General features: G+C 36.5%; 1 protein-coding gene across 1 annotated transcript in view; it reads left to right on the top strand.

The window, feature by feature from the left end:
• The window catches only part of OTOG (otogelin), a 106,145-nt gene that overhangs the window by 5,427 nt on the left and 80,066 nt on the right, over positions 1-20,652 (top strand). Inside the window, exons 5-15 of the mRNA XM_074585809.1 lie at positions 6,221-6,313; positions 6,529-6,683; positions 7,076-7,194; positions 7,626-7,831; positions 9,438-9,568; positions 10,336-10,442; positions 11,316-11,425; positions 12,265-12,390; positions 13,600-13,708; positions 15,073-15,119; positions 15,992-16,137. Of these exons, the coding sequence (XP_074441910.1) occupies positions 6,221-6,313; positions 6,529-6,683; positions 7,076-7,194; positions 7,626-7,831; positions 9,438-9,568; positions 10,336-10,442; positions 11,316-11,425; positions 12,265-12,390; positions 13,600-13,708; positions 15,073-15,119; positions 15,992-16,137 (1,349 nt within the window). The remainder of the gene's footprint in view (positions 1-6,220; positions 6,314-6,528; positions 6,684-7,075; positions 7,195-7,625; positions 7,832-9,437; positions 9,569-10,335; positions 10,443-11,315; positions 11,426-12,264; positions 12,391-13,599; positions 13,709-15,072; positions 15,120-15,991; positions 16,138-20,652) is intronic.

Here is a 20,652-nt window from a genome sequence, read left to right as displayed (position 1 = left end):
ATGTAGTTATGATGGCAAGAGCTATGCTTCATTGCCCTCTGCAGATGTAATAGGACAGACTTCCTGTTTTCTTTCTAATGCCTATTTCTATAGGGCAAAAATATTTCATAAGGATTTTCCATTTCTGATGTACTTGCTCTGGCAAGACAATGTTGTTGGAGATATAATTTAAAAATTATTGATGGTTGCCCATACTTGAAGGCACATAAAATCAGGATTATTAAACTCTCTGGTCAGTGGAATACCTACACTTGGAAGTTTCCTTTTGAAATCCCAGTAAACTGTGTGGAAGATGGAATCCATTGTTGTCTGTGCGCAAAAGACATACTGAAAACAAAACAAAAGAACAACCTGATCTGCCTTGTGCAAGAGTTCAGTAACACGCTCTAAATGCTTAGAACAATAGTTTTGTTTTGGCTCTTCCCATTTGACTAGAGATGCAATCTGCTATAGCTCTGCCCACGGACTAGGGTTTGCACTAATCTGGAGATATATGAAATAGTAAATTGGTGTGGGGTTTGTGTGTTTGGTTTTTTGCATTTTTTTTTTTTAAACTCAGCAAGGTAGGTTGTTAGCTTCTTTCTCTAGTTTAGTGATGTCCCTGAAAATTATGACATATTTATAAAACTGATTATAACGGACTTATATTTCATTCTATTACAGTAAATTCTTGTTGCAATAACGTTTTTCTTGCTTCCTATAACTCTGTCGATATCGACAAACTAACATGTTTTATGTGGAATTTTTTGTATGATGAGAGCATGATTTATTGTACAATAGATCTCTCTACCATTGTATTAGTCAACTGAAAGTAGTTTAGAAAGCAATGTAATGCCTTATATGTCAAGGGAACAAAAATTTGGTATAGTACAAGTAAATGCCAAGAGATAAATTCTTGTGTTAGTTTCTTGTACCCGGGGAGTATGGGATTTGAGTTTTGAAACGCTTATCAGAATAACTTACAGCAGTTAACATGTAGTTTACATAGATGTTAAACTTGCAACTTCCTTCCACGCATATCTGTTTTTCATGCAAAGTTAAAGAAAAAAAACCAAGCAAAACAAACAAAAAAGCAGAGCTAAAGTATACTAAGAATGCGTGACAGGCAAAACAAATTATTTCTGGAAGTAAGTTTCAAACTACTGCTGAAAATTCTGAACAGATGAAACACTTCAAATTTTCCTGTGTTGAAAACCTGTATCAGGCATGTCTTTAACGTTTAAAGTCACTGTTACTATAGAAGGTACTTGTCCCTTACAATATGTGTGCTGATTTCAAAGAGATGCACCAGAGCAGAAAATCTGCAACCAACTGGAAGACTCTTAGTATTGCAGGATTAAAATTACATCCTACTCATTCACCTCAATCTCAGAAAGGAAAATTTTACATCCTGGTGTAATGAGATCTTTGTCCTCATTTCAGGGCTGTATTGCATGCTGTTGAAGCCTGTATGCCACAGAAAACTTGTGCCATTACAGACAGATGCTTTCAAAGACTATGAAGGATAAAAGATAATGCAAGAAATATTAGTTTTATTAGTTCTCCCGTAATCAAAAGGACACCTGAAAGCTTCCTAGAGAAAGTGTGCAATGGAAATGATGCAGGTGTACAAAATATAAAATTTCAAGAACGTTGACAGCAAAAGTTTAAATATTCAATTTTAAGCGTACTTTCTCTCTTTTATGCATGGCTATAGGTGTCTTGCAAATTCTTATCCCAAACTGCTTTGTTTTTTCACTTTTCCATTTCAGAATAAAATTTGCTCATTTTTTAAAAATTGATCTTTTTGGTAGTTTGATAACCTTCAGAGAGACCTCTCACATACACTTGCATAAAGCTTTTAAAATGTGCCATCTTTTAAAGAATCTGAAAATTATAAAGTCTTTGTCTGTTTCTGCAAATGACTCTCTGGAGCTCTGAAACTGTTTGGGCCAAAATTGATAAATAGTCAGAATCACAAGAACTGAGGGAACAGGCTGGACCTTGTACCTACCTAGCTTAAATAAAATTTGATCACTTTCACATCTCTAAATTAATCTTTCATGCTTCAACTTTTCTGTCCAAGTGAAAGTAGTAATGAATATCCTAAAAGGAAACCTGTCTTCATAGATTTGCAATAAACAAATTTTTCATGCCACTTCTTAAAGTAACAAAATACAGAATTCCAACAATAGGAAGTGCTTAATGTTTTACAGAAAAATACCCATAAGAAGGTCCACATCAGTTACAAATCTTCAAGAATTAATAGTGTATTGATGGTAATGGTATATTACAGTGAAGTCAATTCAGTTGGAGCAACTGGATTGATGTGATGGTTAAAACAAAAATCAAGTATTTAAAAGTTTATGCATATGGTAATTTGAATAGTCAGACATGTTCTTGAATGTGTTGGCTTGTTTTTACTTTGAAAAAACTTTAATTTAGATGTCTCTTTCATTTAGTATCTTAACTTTGGTATGGGGTACAGATACGTGTTTTCTTTGCAGTTACCTCTTTGTGCTCCAAGAGTAGAGCTGTTCTTCAGTAACTGTATCTTACTTCATACTGAAGGGCTTCACATTATGCGAATTACTTTCAGCTATTCTAATTTTATTCCTAATAAACTGTTAAAAGTTCTAAAGAACAAATCATGGGTGAGCAAACCTGTACATATAGTTGATTTGTAACTGAAATAAGTTCAGTTGCTTTTGCCAATAAAGGTTGTACCAGATGATGATCCTTGAGGTCCCTTCCAACCTGGTATTTTATGATTCAAGAGATCTTAAGTATTCATGTGAGTAGTAATGTACTCTTATAAGTAATACTAATGTACTCGTATAAGTAGTAACTACTAAGAAGTAATAATAGTAGAAAGCATAAGAAACTAAGTGGATACAGTATCATAGATACAAACCCACAAAATATTGCACCTATAATAATATTTCAAAATAAATGCTTATTTTGATGAAGGTGCAAGATGCCTTTGAACAGTTATCATATGAAATTGGCAGAACTTGAGAACTTGTGCTTGGAGCTCAGGTCATGAACATTTGAAAGGCCAGAGGTGGGTGGGACTGTACTGTATTTCAAAATGGATTTTGGAACTTTGTTTTGTCAGGTCTACGTAATGCTATATAAAACATGTCTTTTCAGAGAGCAACAGCAGTGATGATTTCAGTGAAGCTTGGACACTGATCTCCATAAAACACTTGCAATGAAATGCAAACAGGCTAGATTAGTCTCACTTTTCCAAAGGCTGTGATAAATAGTGGGCATGAGGTTCTGCTACTGCTCTGGCCTGAAGGCTCTCGCTGCCTGATGCTGAAGAATTAAGAGGGAGATGAACTAAATGGAGTTCCAGCTGCCCAAGGGACTAAAATAACCCTGTCCTCATATTGCATGAGGTTGCAGCCTATTCAGTAATTACCAGATGGTTAGAGTATTTAAGCAATGAGAGGAGCAGGGAAGAATTCAGGCTTCTGTTATAAGATGATCCCAAGTCTTCATCCTGTTCAATAAAGAAGGAATTTGAGACAAGTTGCTTCATGGTGACAATGGTCATATTATCAGAGTGGCTTGCAGGTTGTAATGGCACCACTGATTAGAAATCACATTATTACTTACATGGGTCGAATCATGTTACTTAGGCCTACCACTTTCTGCTAGAAAAGTCTCACCAGTTTTCAATTTCAGATTCCAACCCAATGCACTTAGCTGGCATAATGTCAAAGGAAAAAGAGGAGCTAAGGACTTTTTAATAAAGGTCACTTTCAGGTAAACGAAGGACACAATGTTCTTCCATAACATTTCCTAATTTTAACCTTTGCTTAGTCTTGATGTTCGTTCCCTTTCTGCAGGTGTTAACAATGTTTTTCATGTCCCTAGGAGAGACCTAAACTTGTGATATGATCATATGGGTTAGCTTATTTAGGAAGCTTATATTCCTTTAATGACAAAGATCAGAGTGAACCCTTTGTTATAGGATGTTTATTCAGGATACCTAAGGAAGTATTTCTGTGCTAATTGAGCAGAACTGGATGATTAAAGGAGGCCACGTTGTTTGCAGTAGTGAGAACAGTAAATGTGATCTGAATTGACACTGTATTCTTCTTGTTACCTAGTTAAGGATAACTAATCTTTGCACACAGAGGTCTTCTACATAGCGTAAGGAAAGATACTACAGTGATGTAAAAAGGAATATAAGCAAATACAAGAGCTATGTTTATCATGTTTTCTTAGAATCATACACGCACAGACAGAAGAGAACTTCATACAGAGGAAAATGCTCATCAATGAGTCATTTGACTTCCGATTCAGATTTGACTAACTCCCTTTCTTTCTAAAAGGGAGCAAGGGAGGTCCTTCCCAGTGACAGAAGGGTCCCCAGATCAGCTGACTGTGTGCACAGTCTGAATAAACATGGCTTGATGCAGGTTACTTGAGCCATGCTTAAGGGGGAATCATTCAACTCGAAACATCAAAAGGGGGCTAACTTCCGCTACAGCTAACAGGAACATGACTTGCAGTCTAATTGCACGTTATTGTAACTGGACAAGCAATAGGGCATAATCTCAGGCAAGCAAAGAACAGCGGCCTGAGCTCTGATTACACAGGTCTCGCAACAGTCAAGATGAAAGAGATCAATGTCTGCCTTTCTTGACAAGAGGAATAAGGCTTTTGCCTTAGTGACAGGATTGGTCACTGTGAGTATGTAAATGAGATGGCTCAGTCAGAACAAGTAGAGACCTTTTTACATGGTGCTTGCATTAGTTTTTAAATTGAACTCATGCTGGCCAGGCAGGGAAAGGAGCTAGATATTTGGACTAGCTAGGCAAAGGAGTGATTTCTTTTACTTTGTCCACCTGCCTTGTTCTTTTCAGCATGACCTCTTTTTTTTTCTTTTTTCTTTTTTTTTTTTTTTTTTTTGTGTAGGAGTGGTGTTTGTTGAAAACAAAGGGATCAAAGTTAATTGTTTGGATATTTTAAAAGTCTTTGTATAAGTAATTAATACATCAGCAAAGCCTCTTTAGCAAAGCTTTCCCAAAAGCCTGAAGGTAATCTAGGTATGTTAGGACTTCTGTGTATACTACTGATGATTAGGTATTTCATAAACCGGGGTTTTACTGAAATGGGAGAAAAGATCTTTTTCTGTGAGTTCTGTTTTTCAGGACAGCACTTAAACTCAAATATAAGACTATTTTTTCAAGAATGAGGTGTTTATAAAGATAAAGAAAGCAAGAAGGCTGAATCTTCAGTTTGCCTCTTCCTGAAATAATTTCTGAGTAACTTACCTGCTTGTCTCCAACAAATACAATTTCAGTTTCTGTTCTCCAAACACAAAAATTACTATGATTGCATAATACTCAATTATTAAAGTTTAAAATTTAAGTCTCTTTAGGAAAGCATTTTAAATATCAAACAGTAGCAAAATAAGTGAATATATCACAATTGCTAGAAAAGCATTTAATCGCAAAGTCTAAACTTAGTAGCAAGAAGCTTTGTTTCTGCTTGTGCACATCTTTCCTTAGACTGTGAAAACTGTTTTGTTGGATTTTGATGGGGATCTTCCCAGGGTAAATAAAAAGTAAAAAAACCCAACACCTTTCTGTCCCCCAAACCTGTCACTGCAAGTTAGGGAGCTTGCTTTCTCTACAGTAGGATCACTGTGCTTAAGCTTTAAATTTTTCCTTCTGTAAGAGTTTGTCTGTAATAAAATTAGAAACAGGAGCAGTGATCTGTGTCTCTATGGAGAGTATTTGTGGTTGGTATACTTAAAAGTTGTTAGATGGAAGGAGGACGGGCACCTAAAATATTTATAGCTGGGATCTCAGCATTTGTATTTCTAGGTTAGTATGCTCTCATCCTGGTTGAGCTTTCCTATACAGTGTTATTTGTAGCAGTCTTATATAAGGATATATGCGCCATGCTTTTTTGTTGTGTAATACTCGTTCACTTCCTCTATTCATTGCTTAGGGGACTAAAACCATGTCAAAGTAACAGATATCATAGCCGTTTTGATTTGTCCTCTAAATGAGCAATAGATTTACTTCATCTCGTTTTATTTCTTGAGGTGAAGCTTTTGCAGTGTGTTTCCCAGAGGCCTCTGGGATTCTCCTGGACATTTAAATATTAAGCCACCATCTCCTGTCATTCATGGAGTTACATTTGGTGACAGAACTGTGTCTTAAGAATGAAAATTATCATAATTTATTTTTAATATACTTTGTTTTTTTCCACTCAGATTCATTAACATGTTTTAATGGAGGTGAGTGTGTCTACAGAGAGCTGTGCAACTGCAGTCGATTTAATGCAACTGGACCGAGATGCCAGACAGGTGTGTAAAGAGAGAAAACTAACTGTGTTTCTGGGATTGTACTTGAGTTCTCAAAACTACAAGAATACTGCCCTCTGCCTAAAGATTTCTTCATGCCCTAGTATTTTTCCCTCTTTTCTGTGGTGATATTTCATAGCATACCACATACATAGATCTCAACTACAGACTGAATCTGAAAAACAGTGGTACTTCTCAAGTGACTCTCCTTTTATTAGTGTATAATACAGGTGCTGAAAGAGATCATATATGCAGAACATGGGGTCAATATAATTTTGAAACTTTTGATGGACTCTATTATTATTTTCCTGGGAAATCCACATACGTGCTTGTGAGACACACTGAATTAGATGAACAGAGTTTTTCCATACAGGTAAGGGGTTGCACTTCTGTGTTCCTTTTAGCTGCTGTTGAGCTTGCTAATAACACATTAATATTTAGAGATTAAAAATAACTTGTGATGATAGATAGTATGGGGTTCTAGAATGTAATTTAGATGTAATTCTAATGTAATGTGGGCTACCAGTTACTATAGAACAAAATGTAAATAGCTGGAAGGAAACTGATGTGTGTATTTTCAAAACCTGCTGCTGCTGTGAATAGTCTGCTCTAAAAAGTGCTAATTGTACTTGCGTTTTTTGGGGAAGAGTGGGACCACACTACTTGTTCATATGCTGAGGGTGGGATCGGGAGTATTAGTTGTGTAACATGGATTATGAAGAGTTTGATTAAAATCTTGACTTGGAGAGTAATTCTGTTTGGCAGGTGAATAATGATCCTGAGTGCCATTCTTCTCCTTACTCCTGCAAAAGGTCCGTTAGTTTATTCTTTTCTGGAGATGAACAGATAAAGATGAGCAGTGAAGTCACCTATAAAGAATTTGGGTAATTGCACTCATGTTTCTGATGCTGTAATTACACTGTAACTAATCTCTTCTGATGCTGTAGTTGCACTGTAATTAATCTCTTAATTTGATAAGAGATGTAAACTGATCACTTTTTTTGTTGGTAGCCTAAAAAAACCCAACTATCCAGAGCACAACTGTAACAATTACTCCCCATCTACAGAGTAGTGTCTGAGGAAGGTGATATCTAAATGAGTGGTACATGGTATTAAGAAGCATAACTGTTGACATTGATCCTTTGATATTTTTTTTTGCTCTTATTTGCAACTTCATCTTTTTTAGTGGAATTAATATTTATATCAGGGGTTTTTTTTGAGAGGTATGAGGAAGTCATTAAATCAGCAAGTAATTTCTTTTTAATAGTCGTAATTTCTCATGTAAAGTTACTTTTGATTCATTCTCATGTCTCAGAGTACAGTTACCTTATATTATTGGAAATTTACACATCCAGAAGCTGGCTGGATACTTCCTAGTCAGGCACCAGTATGCCTTTACTCTGGCTTGGGATGGTACCTCTGCAGTGTATATCAAAATGGCACCGGAGTACCTGGGCAAAACACACGGACTGTGTGGAAACAATAATGCTATCCTGCAGGATGACCTTGAAACTAGTTACGGTGAGTATTTAAAATACTTCCTCTTGTGTTAATACAGTTTTTTTCAGGTGAACTAAATGTTACTTTGCTTAGTTATTGATTATAATGCTAATTGAATAGACGATGGGCAACTTCTGAAATAGAAAATGTGACATGGAAGTACTTCTGGGAGACGATATTGTTAGTGAAGAGGTCCAATTTCAATATAGATGGGGCTCTGGAGAGGAAGATTTTTTTAAAAAGCATGACAAAAACCTGTATTACTCCATTGCCTACAGTGGTATTTGTACTTCATTTTCCTAAGGACTTGAAAGGTAAAACTTACTTTTAAATGTTCACTGCACTCTTAACAATTTTATGTAGGAGCCTGTGGAAGCCTGAGACATTGCTATTGGAAATAAATTCATAATTTTAATTAGTAAATCAAATGCTAGAGACTGCCCAGTCTCATTTGATCTGGCACTTCATTTATGGTAACACTTTCAGAAGTGAACAGTGATCCTTGGATATCAATTTCAGATACTTCCAAGAGTCTTGGCTCTCAATAAATACTGAGTGAAGACCTCTTCAAAAAAAAAAAAAAAAAAAAAAAAAAAAACCAAAACCAAAAAAAACCCAGGGGAAAAAATCAGGCCCACAGAAAGGTGTCTCAAGTTAGGTGATGAAAACTCCTGGAAATCATTACTTTGGGCTGTTTACTCTTTGCTCCTTCTCTTTCAGATTTTGGTATTTTTGTAGACTACTACTTCAAAGCTCAAAGTGCAATATGTAGTAGGTGTTTCCTCTGTTGTTTAAGTGTGCCACTCAATTTTAGAAAGCATCAGTGCTGCACTAATATCAGCTCTTGCCCTCATTGAATAGTTTGCTGACTAAATCAAAATTCTTAAAATAATACCAAGATCAATAGCTCATTGTCCTCATTGCCTTCAGAGACTTTCCTCTACCCTCTCACCTTACTCAGGATATCTCAGTCACATAAAGCTGTGATTGTAGCACAAGTCGTTACATTGCATACTAGATTTATCCAATCAGCTTGGGATGCAAGATATGGCAAGATATGCATTTGTGAGTAATTCAAGTAGTAATCAATGTCACCACTTGTTGATGATGGATAATACTTTTCTTAGCTAGTTTAAAGCTAGCATGGATACTTGTATTTGTGCGAAAAAGTCACACCTTCGCTTGGTTAATGTATACAATCATTTTGTACCCTTACAGTGACCCAGGAATGCCTCATCTGTCTTGGGTTTTAGGCTCTCTGTTGGGAGTTTCTTATAAAGTAACAGCATAAACCTGTGTATATATAGTTTATTACAGCTTTTCTTTCCTTTCTTCCATTCAAGGACTGTGATAGGTCCCTTAAAGACCTTCCTTGCCAAATTGCTTGAGTAAGCTTCTTTCTGCCCTTCAAAATCTGTTCTACTATAGTCCTTCTTAAGAGTACTTTTGTTTCATGAAAAGACCAGATTGTTTTCAGACTAACAGCTGATTCATTTAGTTGTAGGAAGGGTTTGGCGTGTTTTACTTAATGTGGTGTTTTGATTATTGAGATGTTTCCCTGGGAAATCCTATGGAAACATCCTTGTTCTTCCAAGTCACGGTGTGACTGTGTGTGTGTCTTGTTTAGGAAAACTGACAGATGATGTAACAGAATTCGTAGAGAGTTGGCAGGAAAATCCTCCACAAGGAACACCCAATTGGGATAAATCTCTTCTCAGTGAACCACCCTGCTTGACACAAAGCCATGAATCTCTACAGGTTTGGATCAACACAAAAGGATTATTACAATAGTTGGTGATTCTAATTAGAGCAAGAATTTGTCTTAACGTTTTTGAAGGAGACTGGAAATATTCTCAGTGCTTCTTTGGAGAGGTGGATTAAAATGGTTACTGCATCAGAGCTTCCCTTGTCTTCTCCTTTTCCCCTAACTTTTCTTCTGTATTCTCGATGTTTTTGATTATTATATTGTCTGCATAGCAGCTAATAAAGTGTTTGAATCTGGGGCTAAGTGAGTGAAAAGCTGTAAAGTAGCTAGTTTCCATTTCTTCTCTTAGAAGCATGAGAGCACAGTTAATTTGCCAGTGTTTTACAAAACAAATTATTGTTGCTTTTGTTGATCACATTGAAATAGTTTTTCCTTTTAAGTAATATTTTCAAGATATAACCCTGAAAGGAAGTTAAACTAAAGCTGATGCCAGGCATGTTTCATTTCTATTGACTTTTACTTTGTAATTTAACTAAAATGAAGACTATTTCAGGTCATCTGGTCTTGGCCGCAACATGGCCTGTGCCTTTCTTGAGGAAGGGATATGTTTTACTACCATTGGTATGACCTTGGATAAAAGATTCAATATTATGAATACTCTGTGATGGAGAGCAATATGTTCCTAGCCACTGCTTCTAGTTGATGAGAAGAAACCAATTCCTAGTCACAGATGGAGATGTCTGTTCTGATTTCCATAGTATTCTGCTTAAGTTTATTTTTGAAAACTTTCTCTTCACAACAGCTATCTCATTCATTTCAGAGGGTGTACACTCTGTGTAATATCCTGTTACATCCCCCGTTTGAACAATGTCACGAATATGTGAGTCCTCTTCCTTTTATGGCAAGCTGCACCAATGATCTTTGCATGTAAGTGAATGTTTTGGGGTAATTCCAAAGCTATTATAAAAAAAAATATTCTCCTTCTATCATGAGAATGAATTGTAAATGTTAACAGAACGAATGTGTGTCTTCTTCTGCATATCAGTTTTCATCTAACGTTCTTTTATTATCTTGCTTTTCTCACTTGTTTGAGTTTTACTGCCAGAAATTTCTGTGGAGGAGTTCCTGTTTTCCTTGGTATAAGGATGGCCAAAATTGGGCCTGGATATTTTCATAATTTGTTTGTGTACCACCCCTTGAATATGTCATCTGTTTTGATTCTGAGTGTGCAACATCATTAGTATTTCTAACCTTAATGAAAAGTAATAGTGAATAGGTCAGTTTGGCATCTGCAAGCCATTTGTTAACCCAATGAAAAGAGGAATTTGATTACTATTTGAATTTATGCTATCATTTTGCCGCCGGCTATGCTCCTTGGCCAAGCAGTTTTGAGTGATTAAATTAATAGGCAGGAGAGAAGATAATTTCCATTTCTTGTACGATGGTGTCTCACTGGTGGAAATCTTACGCTTTCTTCTTGTGAGTTTTCTGAAGGATGTTATTCCTTTTGTAAAATTCAAGATCTTTATTCAAGTCTGTTTATACTGATGTATCTCTGGATTTCATGGATTTATTCCAGAAGTTAGTGTCGGGTCTCAAATATATTGGTGACCTGTCTTCAAGTATGGCAAAACGTCTTACCCATTTAAGACTTTTAACCTTGCCAAACAGTACAGTACTTTACATTACTAAAGTAGATGCAAACATTGTGGGTTTATGCAATGCAGGAGCACTCATGAGGTTATGGGTGCATGTTTGAATGTAGGTAGAAAATAATATGTCCATTTTTATTTGTGCAAGGTCAGCAGTTGATAATGCAACTTGGTGTCAAGCATTAACTGAATATGCCAGAGCATGTGCCCAAGCAGGAAAGCCGCTTCATGGATGGCGACTGCACTTTCAGCAGTGTGGTATGCAGATGCTTTTGTACTTGGAAATAATGCCTAGTAGTTGTATTTTAAAAAGAGTGCTCTTCACACTTTTACTTCTTTGTTCTTCCTCCTATTTTGAACTCATAGTTCTCAATGAAAGCGTAACTGTGGACTCACTTCAAGGCTATATAAATGCAATGGAATTTCTTTTTTTTATATGTGTAATTTTTACTGAATGCATTTAAAGCACTAAACTTACTAGAATGTGTTTTAAGAACCTTCTTACTAGAACATCAGAGATTCTTTTAAGATGATTAACCATTTGTTTTTTCATAGAGCTTCTCTTTCAAATATTGTCAAAGTCCTCTTTCAGGCTTTCTGATACATAAAATGTGTCATGAATGTTAAAAATAAATTTGAGTTACACTTGCACAAGTCTTCATCTTAGAAGTAACAGAAAGTAAGTTTGAAAGAGATCATCTAATTTGTCTGTCTGTCTGGAACACAGGACCATAACTGCTTTGTCATTTGTGACAGATGATTTCCCCTGTGTTTCCAAAAACATTTGTTGATTAATGTTCTACCACTTCTTATGCAGGTCTGGGTAATTAAAATAGCTCTGCTGTGAGAGTTTCCCTGAGTCTCCCTTGGTGTAATTTAAGATTATTCCTTCTCAATGCACCTTTAATGGACAGAATATGAATATACGCGTATTCTATGTATGTGTCATGAAAGTAATTTTTTTAATTTTTCTAGACAACAGATACTCAATTGACTTACCACATTTTAAATACTTGAAAGAAATGCATGCAATCTATTTAAGCCCTGCAGCAATAGCACAATACCTTTTAATTTCTCTACCTGTTTCTATTTTTTAGTAATTATGTGTGCTGAACCCTTGACCTACAATGAATGCATCAACTGTTGCCCTGTTTCATGTCATCAACAATCACAGTGCATTGACAGTAAACTTCCCTGCATTGATGGATGCTACTGTCCAGATGGTAAGTTTTGCTTCTCAAATACATCTTCTTTCATTCTATATAACTTTCAGATTGTTCTCCCGCAAGTTTACATACCTGTATGGCCTGGCTAGATTAAGGCATTCACAGGACCTCTTTATGAATGCATTGTCAACAGAGCATGGATGAAAGACCTTGTTTTCTGCCCTCTAACAAGTGGGAATATGTTTCAGCACAGATCCACGTTCTAGCCATAGAGCTTCACAATTTGAGTGAAAAATGGGGTTTGCTCTGTTGTTGACAGGGCAGCCGTCCTGATTCTAGTGGTTGCTGCTTTTTTTGTTTTGGCTTTTTTTTGGGGGTGTGTGTATTATTTTGGTGGGTGGTTTTTTTTGTTTTGTTTTTTGGTGATTTGATGTTCCCCCTTTCCCCTGACGAATGCCTGCAAGGTCAGATGCTTAGGAGAGCTCAAAAATGTGACATGACTAAAACTCATTCATGTGACCAGAAACAGGTTTTGATGCCGAGATTCTTACATCGTAGTATGGTTGTGGCAAGTGAGGTATTTACTGATGTAGCCTTTGGCAAAACTTTACCCTTATTACTAAAATATACTTTGATGTCCAGTTTTTCCCCTTGTTACTGGCTTCTCTTGGGTACATAATTCTATCTAAAAGAGGACAGAGTAAGTTATGCCATAGATCTTAAAGTCCTGCCTCTTACACGTACCCTGATGATGTATAAGTAAAATAATCTTTGTCATATGTTTTATCTTTTATGGGCTAATAAAGTCTTTTAGCTTCTGGCTCTCTAATAATGGAATAATAAAGAGAAACAAAGCAAAAAACATTATAGTAAAATAAGGCCAAAACAGTACCTTAAAACATAGAAGCAAAGATTTGTAAAGGTGTCAAAAAAGAAGCCAAAGGTATTTGAAGCAGCATCGTTTGTGTGTTTGGTTTATGTGGGTTTTTTTGTGGGTGGGTGGTTTCTTCTCCCTCTCCCACAATATTTAATACTTGTTATTCATACTATTGTTAGTGTATCTCAAGCAATTTAGGGACTTCGTTCATGTAATATTGTTTATTTAGTGTAATTCAAATGAACACTTTTTCTGCAAAAATGACTACCAAATAAGCTAGAGTTTTATTATAATACATGACCATTTGTGGTGGTCTTGGGTATACTTGTTAGTGCTCCATCAGCCATTTGTACAGATATTTAACTTTTTTCTTGTTTTATTTCTTCTAGGCTTAATTTATGAAAATGAATTGTGTGTCAAGCCTATGGACTGTCCTTGTGACTACCATGGAAGTTTCTTTGAAACGGGTTCAGTGGTTTATGAGGATTGTAATAACTGGTTAGTAATTTTTCTTTTTACGCTCTACAGCATAATCCTTTCATGGTCATGAGACACAACTTCTTTAAGGCCTATTTCAATTAAAAATTGAATAAAGCTGATAAGTCCTCACTGTTTCTGCATACAAAGACTATTGTTCCATATATGTTCTGCCATGAAGGGAAAGATGATAAACTACAGAGCTATTAATGTGGAAGAAGAACAAATGAGAGTCCTGGTTTTTCAGCTGGGAAAGTTAATGTTTTTTTCTAGTGATTGCTATGAAAGGAATGTCAATAATACCTGTTGTCCTTAGTTGTTGATAAGTGATGTTTACACTATTCAAGGATTTTCTTCAGCTTCCCATAGAAGCATAGACAGAATGATGGAACGGTCAATGAAATATTCTATACCATAGATGTCACGCTGAGTATATAGATGGGGGTTAGCTGGGGGAACAGGAATCTGCAATCACTTCTGAGGATGGTGGCAAGAGTGACCGGTGTCATTATTATTATTGTTATCTTCCTTTTCTGTTATTATTTGTATGAAACTGTCTTTATCTCAACCCAGGAGTCCTTTTTCCTCCCTTTCCCTCTTGTTTTGTTGTGTTTTTTTTTTTTTTCTTTTCCCCCCCATCTTCTTCCTCCATGCGTCTGGGGGGAAAGAGTGTGTGGGGGGGTGAGCGAGAGGCTGGATGGTTCTCGTTGCTGACGGGTCAAAGCATGCCAGACAGATATTGCAGAGAATACTGTAATGTTTAATACTCTTCTCATCTTGAACTCTGCCGTAAACTAAGAGGAATCTAGAATTCAAAATCTTAACAGGTGAATTACTTTGACTTTACTTTGTCTCCTGTTTGTGTTGTCTCACTTAGACACAAAGAGCCTAATGTCATTATGACACCAAGCCGCTGTTTTGAGAATTTCTGGGTTAATTTTATGCATTGGAAAGAAAAGTTTGTAGGAAGGATAATGCCTTTTATTGGATCAACTTAATTGAAGAAATCAGATGAGCTTGCAGATGTGCAGCTTTTTTTTCAGAACAATTCTATTTTTTTTAAAGTAATAAGATTTGAGTTGCTCGTGTTTATTCTTCTCAGTTTTTAGCATCATTAACTTATATAATGGTTATCAAGGAGCTAGAAAGAAAGAAAAGTGTTACTGGATGCATGGATGAAATTTCACCTGATCATATTGTCATGATGAGCTCTTGCCACAGCTTCCAGGCATTCTAGTGACCGTGGTAGCTCTGTTTTACCCTTTTGTGAGACTCAAGACACTTTGCTCGTTTCATAGAGAAGGAATCCAGGAAGAACAACTGAGGGACAGCCATATATACTTCACCAAAAAAAAAAGTATGAAATCTTTTTGTTTTTATTTCAGCACTTGCATTGGAGGAAAGTGGATTTGTACAAATCTTACATGTCCAGGTATGTGAAAGTCTTCAACACTTAACTATTTAATAATTGACTTCTTACTTGGGATAAAATATTACTGTTGGATCTTAATGTGATATTTCACTATATAATTTGTATTTTTATTTCTAGCTACATATAAAAGCATCTACACATCATTAGATTAAATATTAAAATAGTGTGAATAGCCCGCATCTGCCTTTCGGCTTAGCATAGCAATGTGTCTCCCTATACGTTGCCATAATGTCTCTGGTAGATGTCACTACCTGGTCATTCTTGTCATTTGGCTAAAGTTTCCTCTGCAAGCTTCACTTGGCAGACTTATGGCAAGATTACTTTTTTTTTATTTGCCACAGTAGTACTGGCTAATGATATAGTATCTATGTACTGTACAAACATCAGTTAAATATTTTCACATGCCTGTGGAATGAGGGGTGTTATTCTCACTTCACAGATAAGCAGGTGAACTACAGAGATTAAGGTCAAAAGGCCTGTGTATGTTAAAGGTACCCATGGCCTCATGGTTCTTACAGCTGCCAATAGATTCAAGCACTGGTCTCAGAGTTATCAGTTAACTCTGGGAGTGCTTAATGTTTCTGCAAATCTGTTTTTAGAGACACAAATCAAATACCCAGAATGTAAGGATCGCATGTATTATTGCTTCCTTCTGGAGGAAGAATTGTTTAGGTATCCTGGCCTGGTGTCAGGTAGCAACTCCATCATGAAAGCAAGAATAAAGTTCAGTTCCTAGTACCTGGTTATAATATAAATACATGCTATAATTTATAAAATTGTATCAGAGTGTATGCACTCTACAGCAGTAATAACTGTTGAGAGTACACTGTCTTTTCTACATATTTAAATACATTGTTTGTTATGTTTGTCAGCTGAATGCTCAGTTTCAGGAGACATTCATTTCATGACCTTTGATGGGCGCAAATACACTTTCCAAGCTACCTGCCAATATATTCTAGCAAAAAGTCGTACATCTGGAATGTTTACCATATCCTTGCAAAATGCTCCTTGTGGACAGGTAAGGCTTAGAACCTTCTTGTAATGTTTGTATCCTGAAGAATTTATTAATTTGGACAGGGGAAGTATTAAAAAAAAAAAAATATAAAAAAAATTCTACCTGCAATTGAATATATTCAAATTAATCAGTAGCAACAAGTTTCCGTAATGCTGAAATAGTTGAATAACAGTGCAGAGGAAGTCTGTACATAAATTCTCATGTTCGCTTGCAATAAATAGGAAAGATTATGCTAGCGTGCTCCTTCAGTGTTCACTGAGGTTATTCAGTAGTACATGGTGGTTCACGCAGCAAATCCTGGATGATGACTTGTTTTCTTGAGCTTTCTGAGTACATCTTTCTGGATTTGCAGCCAGCACAAAATAAGCCTGTTGCTTGTTACTGCTTGAAGGAAGAATTACTTTTTTGTGCCTTGAATATGGATTTCTCTTTCAGCTTTGTTTTTGCAGCTTGAAATTCACTTTTACTTACATTGGTATGAAAAACTTTGGATAGCTTTTGGGATGGTGCTCTCAGATTTGGGTATATGTATGCATTTATGTTACTGTTGTTTAGTTGGTATCCTGTGCAATTGATATTGTGTGTGTGTGTATATATATAGCTGATACTAACAGTGCTCCTACTTCATATTTGAAAGTTTCTGATATTGAACACAGAAGTTGCCAAATACTTAATTTGCTTTATGTCCAAGACCCATTCTCTTTCTTTTGTTGTGTATTTGGATTGCTGAGCATGTATTATAACGTTATACATGTGAGGTATGGAATACTGGTAGGATTTTCACTTTTTCTTATTACAGTTGTGACAGGTCTTGTAATTTTGAGGAAATTAAGGCAAGTTAGAATAGATGTTAAACATACATAGATTGTGTGAGAAGTGTAGTTGACTGAGTTGAGCTGTTTTCTGGAGTCAGGCTTTTCTCACTGGCTTTGAGTTCTACATATGCACATAAGGGCAGAACTTGGCCCACATTTGTATTAGGGTCATAATGCTACTGCAGATGCCTACTTACTAAGCTGTTGGACTTGCTGTAGGAGCAAGATGTTAAACTTCGTATTTTGGCTAGATTTGTTCTGTCTCTGTGTAACGGTTTTTACCTAGGAGCAACTGTACAGATATTTGAAGTGTATATAGACTTAAATGTGACTCTTTTTGTTGTATTTCTAGATTATCTACTATGTTAGGCCCTTTTTAGTTCTTAGCATGATCAGCTTCCATATTGTTGCAGTTAAATACTTTGCATAAAATCAGATATAGCACTATTTTTACCTTTGTGGAGGGAACTACTTACGCTTCATTATAGTAGTTTTCTTTTATGGTCTAAATAAATGCATGATTCTATAAGCTCTTTTACACTAATGATTGCATTCGTTCTTCTCTGCAGCTTATATTGTTCGTGCACTTGAGATTTCCTTGGGAAGAAAAACGGTCATATAAGTTGTCGTGCCACAGTTTCTAAAGGCATATTTCAGTAAATTCTTTTTGTCCTTATGCACTAAAATCTACATCTCTATATGACCTTTTAAGTTGAATGAAGTCATATTAAAGTGGCATTGACAGGTTTGTTATAATAGAAATTATTTATTTGTAATTCAGGTAAGAAAGGGGAGACTGAGTGCATGGAGTCCCCTTTTCATCTCAATGATAAAAGTTGAGAGAGAAGAAAAATAGCTTAACTGGGTAGAGACCAAATATATTTTCCAACTGGATGATCCACAAGTAAATGTCCCACTCTCTCTTGTGTGGTTCCTAGGAGAAGTGTATCAGGACATCAGGTGAGGTATGTGATAGGGCGCAGAAGTTATCAGTGTTGAAAAAGCGGTTTCCTGTGCTGTGAATATGACTGCTTTATTACACTCCAATAGCTTCTGGCTCTTTGAGGTAGAAGTTACAGTGGGGGCTGTGTAATGAGATCTTGGCAAGGACATGCACGTTAAAAAAGTTTCTAGGCTTTAACCTCTGTGTGCATTGTTCTCTGGGTTGGGAAGGATCTGGTGGTCCTGCTAGTGTTTCTTGTTTGTAGGAAGATTGAGAATGTTTTGATACAATATATCTGACTGTTCCTACAATTCCTCACTTTAAGTGCATACTTGACTTAGGCTATTTGTATTTTACTGAATTTAGCTGGCTTAATTCTGTGCTAACCTTGGGATCCTGAGGAGCTGATTAAGTCAAAATCATAATCTAGAAAAAAAAAAAAGCTGTGAAACAAAACATAAACATTCGACATAGGGATAAATCTGTTCAGTCAGCATAATGTTCTCAGAACTTTTGCAGAGTCTAAGAAGCTTGAGAAAGGTGGTTGTATATTGAAGCTGTGTCCTGTACTATGTGGCTGAATATAAGCAAAGGGGATCCCCAAAGAAACACTCTAGGTAACTTTTATCAAATGAAAGTTGAGGCATGATTGACTCCTTGCAGGAGCCCAGAGTGAGGTACCTTTCAGCCTGACCTATTGCAAAGCCCACTAATGGACAACAGAAGTCTGGAGCAAATATCTGGTATTGTAATGTGCAGGATATATATTGTATGTCTCATTCCCTTTTGTGCTACAGAACACTTATCTCTGTGCAAAACAGAAAGGAATGTGCCTTTTGGTTTTGTTGTGGTGATACTTTTGTTGGGGAAAGTGTTAGTCAAATTAATTGGCTTTCTGCAGCACTCTTGCGACTGCAAAGAGCCTCGCAGTAATTCTTGTCGTCTTCACCCTGACTCAGAGACTTTGCTTGTGTCCAAGTGGTTTGTGGGTGAAAAAACAGATTCTCTTGGCTTTTACTATGTGCTGGGCTTCATACTTCACCTGGCCTTTAACAAAGCTACCCTGATCAGTCTCTATTAGGTATAGACTTTTACAGAGGTTTGAGTGAAGCATTCTGGACATTAACAGCAAGGTGGGTAAACAGAGGCTTATATGGTATGTTCCAGGGCTGTGTGCTGCTAACTTAATTATCAATGCACAGGTGGTGAGAAGGTAGTGAGAACAGTTTGTGTACTATAACACAAGAATGTGGGGCTTCAGTGCAGCTATTCAAGTGTCTAACTATCAACTAGCAAGTACCACTTGGCAGAAGAGCTGCTTTACAGTTCCCTAGGCACCGTCCATTATCTCTTCCCCATTTATAAAAATTAATGAATTGAAAGGGGAAGCTAGAAGATTTGTAGTGCAGAATCTCATATTTCTTGATAGTTTGAGATTTTGTGTGCTTTTTTTTTTAAAAAAAAAACCCCACCTTATCAGTCCCATCTCATTCAAGCAGATTAAAAATGTAGAAAGAAAATACCTGGGGAGATTTTAGCTCTCTGAATCACAAAGAATCCAGTCATCTAGAGACTGAGAGATGGTGACATAAACAGTCATCAGGCAACAAGTTATTTCAAAACGATGTGAAATTTTGTTTAAGCACTTCTTGGAAGGAGAATCAGTCAAGTGATCAGCACAGCTTAACCTTATCTGAGTTTCAGGTGACAGTCTGACTGGCTTTGTAGTTTATATGAAGAGAAGGTCTTCTGAATACAGAATTTTTTTTTAAGAGTCTAGTGAGAGAAATGGCCATTCCTGTGAAAACACCTGCTGAAAGTTGACAGGGCAGTGATATGAAAGAAACAGCTCATTGGAACAGAGAATAATTGTCAGGCAGAATTTCTCCTTTAGTTTCAACATGAAGGAATAATAAAGCTTTTGTCAATATTGCGACCTAATGTACATACTATGGAGGGTTGTTCTCTTGGCTCTGGTCTGCTATGTGTACCAGCTGGTATTCTTTTATTTTCAGCTTCATAAAAGGCTGACAAAATTGTCAATTTTGTAGCCACTGTTGCTGAATGATATGCACAGAAACCTACTTTCTTAGTAAAGAGGCAAGATGACAAAATAAGCTACAAGAGCATGGCTTCACAATGCAGATGTCTGTCGTCACTATTAGCCCAGGAGAGCTGGTTGTGCTGATGAAATATCTCCAGTTATTTTTATAATTTGCCATTTTTAAGTTTCATTTTTTCACTTCAACTGTTGGTGAAAGATCACTGTTACACTATTGTTTAGAGTCAGGGAAATTCTGAATGTAGTTTTTAATCTTTACACACCACTGTGTGTACTTGCATGTCCATTATCAGTTATGCTTTCAGGGTAGGCAATGGGACTGAAAAGTGCATCCTCCTGCACCTCTGCTGGGCACTTCTGGACTGCAGGTCAGAGCCAGATGCAATCAGTGAGAAACTTCCTGCAGTGAGACCTAGGCTGCTCTTTGATCAAGTGATTTCAGACATGTCTGTGTATGTTTTGGTATATAAGACATTATGAAACATTGAAGATGCATAGTCAAGATGAGAGTAAAATGAGCAAATAGGGTGCCAAAAGTGACTGGATCCAATTTTTGTCATTGTTTTTGAATACCTTTTAAATGGTTACTAGGTGTAGCAGTGAAGGACAGTGAGCAGAAGAAACAGAAGTTGAGTGCTTCCCCCTTTCCTCTGTAGATGGCAGGGAACAGACAGTCTCTAACTTTATCGAGCCACACT

Source organism: Larus michahellis, chromosome 4 (genome assembly GCF_964199755.1).
Source record: "Larus michahellis chromosome 4, bLarMic1.1, whole genome shotgun sequence".
Lineage (NCBI taxonomy): Eukaryota > Metazoa > Chordata > Aves > Charadriiformes > Laridae > Larus > Larus michahellis.
Note: the sequence above shows the minus strand (reverse complement) of the source record. Positions and strands in the feature narration are given on the sequence as shown.